General features: G+C 41.3%; 1 protein-coding gene across 3 annotated transcripts in view; it reads left to right on the forward strand.

Moving 5' to 3' along the window:
- Positions 1-4,419, forward strand: part of maea (macrophage erythroblast attacher, E3 ubiquitin ligase) — a 188,456-nt gene extending 184,037 nt beyond the window's left edge. For all 3 annotated transcript variants that reach the window (XM_038793332.1, XM_038793333.1, XM_038793334.1), the window contains 2 exons: positions 1,961-2,156; positions 3,640-4,419. In XM_038793332.1, the coding sequence (XP_038649260.1) occupies positions 1,961-2,156; positions 3,640-3,735 (292 nt within the window). In that variant the 3' untranslated portion in view covers positions 3,736-4,419. The remainder of the gene's footprint in view (positions 1-1,960; positions 2,157-3,639) is intronic.
- Positions 4,420-8,167: the final 3,748 nt, after the last annotated feature.

Below are 8,167 nucleotides of genomic sequence, written 5' to 3' on the forward strand. Positions count from 1 at the left end.
TTGAGGAAGCAGAGAGGCTGCAGAAGGACCTGGACAGGCTAGGAGAATGGGCAAAGAAGTGGCAGATGGAATATAATGTAGAAAAATGAGAGGATGTGCGCTTTGGTGGGACATATAGAGGCATAGACTATTTCCTAAATGGGAAATGACTTCGGAAATCAGAAGCACAAAGGGACTTGGGAGTCTTACTTCAAGATTCTCTTAAGGTTAACATGCAGGTTCAGTCGGCAGTTAGGAAGGCAAATGCAATGTTAGCATTCCTTTTGAGAAGGCTGAAATACAAGTGCAGGTATGTACTGTTGAGGGTGTATAAGGCTCTGATCAGACCCTATTTGGAGTATTGTGAGCCATTTTGGGCCCCATATCCAAGGAAGGATGTGCTGGCCTTGGAGAGGGTCCAGAGGAAGTTCACAAGAATTATCCCTGGAATGAAGAGCTTGTCGTATGAGGAGAGGTTGAGAACTCTGGGTCTGAACCCAATGGCGTTTAGAAGGATGCAAAGGGATCTCATTGAAAGGTAGAGAATACTGAGAGGCCAAGAAAGATTGAACGTGGAGAGGATGTTTCCAATAGGAGGAGAAACTAGAACCCGAGGGCACAGCCTCAGACTAAAGGATAATGCAAAATAGAGATGAAGAGGCACTTCTCTAGCCAGAGGGTGGTGAATCTGTGGAGCTCACTGCTGCAGAAGGCTGTGGAGGCCAAATCACTGAGTGCCTTTAAACCGAGATAGGTTCTTGATCATTAAGGGGATTTGGGGTTATTGGGGAGAAGGCAGGAGAATGGGGATGAGAAAAATAGCAGCCACGATTGAATGGCAGAGCAGCCCATTCCGAATGAGCTGAATGGCCTAATTCTGCTCCTATGTCTTATGGCACTGCTGCCTTGCAGCGCTAGGGACCCGGGTTAGATTCTGGCCTTGGGTGACCTTGTGTGTGGAGTTTGCACGTCCTCCCTGTCTGCGTGTATTATTATACTATGGCATTTCAAGTGCTCATCTACATCTTAAAAGTTGAGGGTTCCCGCCTATATCACCCTTTCAGGCAGTGAGTTCCAGATTCTAACCACCCTCTGGATGAAAATGTTTCCCCTCATATCTTCTCTAAACTTTCTGCCCATTACCTTAAATCCACGCCCCTTGGAATCGGGTCCCCCCAAGCCTTCTCTGCTCCAGGAAAATAACCCCAGCCTATCAAGTGTCTTGATAGCTGGAACGATCCAGCCCAGGCAACATCCTGATGAATCTCCTCTACATCCTCTTCAGTGCAATCACTTCCTTTCTATAGTGTGGTGATCAGAACTGCACACAATACTTCAGCTGGGACCTAACCAGCGTTTTATACATCTCCAGCACAACCTCAGTGTTCTTATGTTCAATGCCTCGGTTAATAAAGGCAAGAATCCCATAGGCCTTCTTAACCACCTTATCTACCTGTCCTGCTGTCTTCAGAGATTTGTGGACCTGCATGCCAAGTTCCCTTTGGTCTTCTGTACTTCCTAGGGTCCGACCGTTGTATATTCCCTTGCCTTGTCAGCCCTCCCAAAATGCATTACCTCACACTTTTCATGGTTAAATTCCATTTGCCATTTTTCTGCCCATCTAACCAGCCCACCTATATCGTCCTGTAATCTAAGGCCTTGCTCCTTACTATTTGCCACACAACCAATTTTTGTGTCATCTGCAAACTTTCTTCTCATACCTCCTGCATTCACATCCAGATCATTAATGTATACTACAAACAACAACGGCCATGCATTATCTTCAGTTACTCTGCCTTTGGACTGGAGACTTGTGATTCGATGGAGTGGGGTTGAGTCCGGGTGGGGTTGGGGGAGACGTCTACAAGAGGAAAGCAGAAGGGTAGGTAAAGTAAAATATGGGGGAAAGTGTGAAGAGTGCATGTTAGTCGCAATTCCTGATTTCCTTCCATATTATATGCCTGAGCAATGTCATCCACAGACAGTGTTACAAAGAAGATGGCACCTCTAAAAACCCAGACTGCCCAGTCTGTAGCAAATCTCTGAACAAACTTGCACAGCCTCTGCCCATGGCACACTGTGCCAATTCCCGACTGGTCTGCAAGATCTCTGGTGAAGTTATGAATGAAAATAATCCACCCATGATGCTACCTAATGGCTACGTGTATGGATACAATGTAGGTTTCTAACTTTTCTTTGGTAGCCTATCAATCTTTATTTTCAAACTGATTATTTGTTAAGAGTTGAAAATGGACACTGAAGCTATTCATTCTATTCACAGACTCAGCTTTTGGTTTATTGATTCAACCTGATTAGCAATTATAACAAACAACATGTCCCTTCTGCTGTTTTTCAACGGGCAAAGTACATACCATACCCAACCTGCCATACTTGCAAAATGCAGAACAGTGGCCAACATTAGATGCACTTCTGCAATTAGACAACATTTGTGAAACAATCCTCTGTGCTCAAAATTATGCTGACAATCAATTTAAGATAGTCAGGCTCTGTGTGGCGCATTTCTGCGTACTGGAAGCTGCATATATTAATATACATGAGGCCCTGTTCTTTGCAAACAAAGAACATGTACACACATTGGCCTGTTTCAGCTAAACAAAATAAGTGATACCATTCACAGTTTCATTCCTCGGGGCGATGCCTGGATCAAAGAGTCAAGCTGCCTGGTTTAAATTTCAAACAATGCTTGGCAATTAACTGTCGGTCACCATCTACTAGTGCATTCTCTATGGCAATACCGCCATGAATCAGCACCTTCCTGGGGCTGGTTTAGCACAGGGCTAAAGAGCTGGCTTTTAAAGCAGACCAAGGCAGGCCAGCAGCACTGTTCAATTCCCGTACCAGACTCCCCGACCGGGCGCTGGAATGTGGCGACTAGGGGCTTTTCACAGTAACTTCATTTGAAGCCTACTTGTGACAAGCGATTTTCATTTTAAATTCCTCTCGTACAGTATAATGTTATTGTTTCCACTGACTTTGGTATTCTTGTGATTGTCCTGATGAGTGCAAGACGAAAACATTTGACGATGCCTTTTTTCCACAACACAAGTTCTGTACTACCAAATGACTAAAAGATAGCACAGTGGTTGGCACTGCTACCTCACAGCTCCAGGGTCCTAGGTTCAATCCCCATGTACGCGTGGGTTTCCTCCGGGTGCTCCGGTTTCCTCCCACTGTCCAAAGAAGTGCAGGTTAGGTGAATTGGCCATGCTAAATTGCCCTTAGTGTCCAAAAGGTTAGGTGGGGTTACAGGGTAGGGTGGAGGTGTAGGCTTAAGTAGGGTGCTCTTTTCAAGGGCCAGTGCAGACTAGATGGGCCAAAGTGCCTCCTTCTGCACTGTGAATTCTATGACAACTGTCAGCTATCAGAATTAAAATTCACATAGGCTCATTAATTATGGAAAAACAAACAGGACTGTAGAAATATCTTCTTATATAGTATTTGAAATCACAAACATTTGGTGCAACAAACTTGTTCCTTTTACATTTCAATGGTATAATCAGTTGAATAGTTCAGCATAAGGCTGTTGAGGGTTTTCCGCTGCTGCATTAATTTATAGCTGATATTGTGGTTAATTCTCCCTTTTGTTTGCATGTAAATAATCAGTTGGCTGATGATTTACAGATTTTTATTCTCTTTCAGTCATTACTTTCTATTCGCCAAGATGACAAAATAATCTGCCCAAGAACCAAAGAGGTCTACAACTTCTCCCAAGCTGAAAAAGTGTACATCATGTAGAAATATGGAACGGCGCGAGGCTAAAATCTGAACCACAGGGTGATGTTGGCCAAGCTAACCAGTTGGCTACTGGGGGCTACTGATTACCTGTGGCAATGCACCTTTTTATTGGGGGATGTGTGTGTCTCTTGCGACCAAAGATCCAAAAGGAACAAGAAATACACTTACTATTGTATGACAAAAAGGAGCTTATGATAAACTCGAACAGAGTTTGTACTGAAAAGGTGAAATAAAACAAATGAGGCTTTGACGTGAGTTTTGTAGTGGTTTACATTATCCGAAGAATTTTGACAGTTTTCAAATGTACTTCATTCATAAGTTTAACTTTAGTAACTTGCATTAGTGTTGTGCTTGGGGGTACAATATTGAACTTGTTCGGCTGCCTTATTTCAAGCCTTCAAAACTTATAACTTGCACAACTGCAACTAAGAAAGTGTTTTCAGATCATAATGTTTTAGAGTAGTTTGCACTAATATACTTCAGTTTAACCGGATCCGCTGTAGAACAAAAACCTACCATATTTTGAGCAATTGTGGTAACGTTCCAAGTACTAGAGGTTGGAAATTCCAGGAACCTGACATTTTAGCACTATTTATGCATGCAGATACTGTTAGATTGTAGACCAAAAATTATAACTTCAAAAAGGTTGGAAGCAGTTGTTAATTAAAGAAACATGAAATAAAACCTTGTTTTGTTTTTTATTTCATCACACATCTGTATTCTAATTAACTGTTTATTTTTCTGAATTTTCTCCCTCCAAATCCCTCTGGAGACAGTGGCTTGAATTTCAATGTAGTTTTGAATGCTTGCAAATGGCCAACATGTGAGCTTATGAGCAGGGGTCGACAGCTTTTCAGAAATGCTGTGCTAAGTCTTCATTTATTCACTCTAATTTAAGTTTTAGCGTACCATTGATATATTTTAATGTTTAGGTCTCTCTAATAATTAAACTATTTTGTATGTAAAATAAATAAGGTTTTTAAAATGCTAAGGAAGCTTTGTTTAAAATTAAAGTGCAGATCATACAAGTTTAGTGTAATCCTTGCTTTTGCTTGTTGAGTTTTCCAATGTCTGGCATGTATTTGGATACTTTTAAGTGGCACACAAACTTCTGAGTGAGTTGTTAACCAGCTCAGTGAGGGGAAGAGAACTGATTTCTTATGAAAATACCTGTACATGCATGTGGATCCAAATGCTGAAAGCATTGCATACAATTTTCTTCAAACATTTAAATCTCACTGGCAGGGATGTCCAGCAGGTCAGAATAGAGGACCCATGATCTCTTTTGGTAGCATCAAGAAAAATCTCTAAACCTTACCCACAGTTCCGCTTCGTAAAGAAAGAGTTTTTCATGCTTCATTTGAAAATGTTGTTGAACATGTGACGAACAAAAGCACAGATTGCCTGGTCCTTTTGAATAAATAGACAGGCATCTAACCTTTTGCTTTCCTAGGAGCTGGAATTTGGCACAAGTTCTTCAACCTGGGTTTACGATGTATTATAACACTAGCCCTTTTTTTTGGGGGGGGGGGGGGGTGGGAACAATCCCATTCAGAGATGATTTCTCTCAAATTTAGCTTGAGAAAAACAGATCCAAAAGACTTAAATGGGGCTGAAGGACTGATTTATCTCTCCCCGAAGGAAAAGAACCAAGCAAGATCATTACTGTCTGGATAGCCTTTTTAATAAATTAAAGCCAGGTTCTAATTATCCAGCTATCATCTAGAGCCAGTTTGGAGTTGACGGGGAAAATTGCGCGCTCCATTCTGCCAGGCAAACTGGATTGGACAAGGGAGATACAAAGATGCAGACTTCCTAAGGAACAACATACTGTCCAGATAACCAGGGAATTGGGACAGAATAAAGGTTCAAGACACTTGAAGTTAAGAGAACAGAGACCAAAGTATTGTTCAGAAGAATTCAAGGAACACTAAACAAAGTGTTCTGAGTTAAACAGACAATTGTAGTAACTTGACAGCAGACTTCAGAGATAGATGAAACGTTAAAAGTCATTTTAATGTGGTCTCGGAATTGAGAGTTAAAACATTTATGAGCAGTTTGTACATCCATCAAAATCAGGAAATCCTTAAAACATTGGTGTAAAATCCTGGACTAGATTCGCTGTTAAAAGTGAAGTGGAAGCTTTGTCTAAAAGTGCCATTTTAAAAATAATTTTTACAGGTTGTGGCATAGGTGGCTAGGCAAGCATTTATTTGCACATTCCTAGCTGCCTGCATTTTAGAGTCAACCACATTGCTGTGATTCTGGAGTCACATGTAGGCCAGACCAGATAAGGATGGCAGATTTCCTTCCCTAAAGGATATTAGTGTACCAGATGGGTTTTTACAACAATCAACAATGGTCTCATGGTCATCTTTAGACTTTCAATTCCAGATTATTATTTATCATTGAATTCAAATTTCACCATCTGCCATACTGGGATTTAAACCCAGGTCTTCTGATCGTGTACTGGGTCTCTTGATTATTAGTTCAGTGACAATACCACTATTCCACCACCACCTCCTTTCGAAAACCTGGACTGGATTTCAGAATGCAAATTGCTACGGCAAAGCATTATTATTATGACAGGATTTTACAGCATGGTTTGGGAGTGGAGTTTGGAAACTTTTATATGACAACCATCTTGGGAGTTTCTGAGAAGAAAACCACTTGGTTTCAGAGCAGAATGGGTATATTTGACCACAGCCAATTGGTATGTTTTAAAGGGACTGGTGTTAATGGGACCAATGGAGTTTAAGATGTACTTTTTGCCCACTCTGCCCAAGTACCCTAACTTCTCACCAGACCCCACCCAGGGACCTCGGTTGTCCCTGTGCTGACTCTATGGATTCACCTGCTCCCACCTACTTTCCAAATGCCACTACAGGGGGGGGGGGGGGGGTTGGACTGTGTATGTTGTTAGTGAATATGTATGAATGGATGGTGGATTCCTGAATCCTTTTCTTTGATGTTTGTATTTAAAATGTTGGGGATTGGTGGGAAGGAGGAATTGTTGGCCAGGGGATTAACAATGTATTTGTTACCGTTGATTGTTTGTTGGTAGGTGTAAATTTGGTTGAAAATGTGAAAAAGGGGGAGAATAAAAATATTTTTAAATATATATATATTCCTCCCTTGAATATGGGCTGGAGGAGTGGGGTTGTTGTGCCAGAACACTGAAGAATTGCAAATGTTGCACCATTGTCCAAAAATGTATGCAAGGATAAGCACAGCAGCCACCAGCCAGTCAGTTTAATCTTGGTGGTGGGAAAGCTTTTGAACCCTAATTCGGCACTTGGACAAATGTTGACTAATTAAGGAAAGCCAACATGGATTTTCTAAAGGAAAAACAGATTTAGCTAATCTGATTGAGTTTTTGGTGAGGTAACAGAGGGTTGGTGAGGACAATGCAATGGATGTGGTGTACCTGGACTTCCAAAAGGCGTTTGCCCCATAACATGCTTGCCAGCAAATTTGAAGCCCATGAGAACTCAATATCTATGCTGGCACTGTACTTTCTGAGTGACATGAAATCGAGGGCAGTTGTGAAAGGTTTTCTTTCAGACAGGAACAATATATACATTGGAGTTCCCCTGGGATCAGTGTTAGGACCACTGCTTTCCCACAATCTATATAATGATCCACACTTACATTGCACACCACATTCATTGCATTGTCCTCACCAACCCTCTTTGTTACCTCACATCTTCAACAATTGCAGATGTCCAAAACTTGGAAGTATTGTGAACTATGAAGAGGATATTGATAGACTTCAAGAGGACATTGATAGGTTTTTGGAATGGGGGAAAAAGTGGCAGATAATTTAATCCAGTGAAGTGTGAATTGATTCATTTTGGTAGGAAGAATAAGAAAAGTCAATATAAAACAACGGGTACAATTCTAAAGGAAATGCAGGAGCAGAGAGACTTGGGGGTATATTTGCACAATTCCTTGAAGGTGGCAGGTAGAAAGTAGTTAAAACATGCAGGACTGTGGGCTTTATCAAAAGGGGCATGGGGTAGAAAAGTAATTAAATTATCATGAACCTACATAAATTACTGGCTCAGCTGTTGTGTCCAATTCTAGGCATCACACTTTAGGAAGGATATGCTGCATTATGTGCCTACATGCCATTGTAATGAAAAGGTGCTCAGCAGAGCAAGGGTTAAGATGGGGCTGGAGAATAGCATTGTCCATGGTATGATGTATAGAGTCACATGATAATGCCCTCAGAACACTCTGGAGACAGCCTGCATGGATTAGCAGCACCATGTATGCTATTAACTGGGGACTGTAAATAAAGATTAACAATAAATGGTTCATATTTAAACACAAAGGTCTCAGATCTAATGATTGAGAAACCACAAACAAACCATAATGTAACAGTGCTTAGTGGTGGCACCATAACATAATAGGATAGTGTAGAAAAGAT

The sequence above is a fragment of the Scyliorhinus canicula genome, chromosome 3, assembly GCF_902713615.1.
Source record: "Scyliorhinus canicula chromosome 3, sScyCan1.1, whole genome shotgun sequence".
In the NCBI taxonomy this organism is placed as follows: domain Eukaryota; kingdom Metazoa; phylum Chordata; class Chondrichthyes; order Carcharhiniformes; family Scyliorhinidae; genus Scyliorhinus; species Scyliorhinus canicula.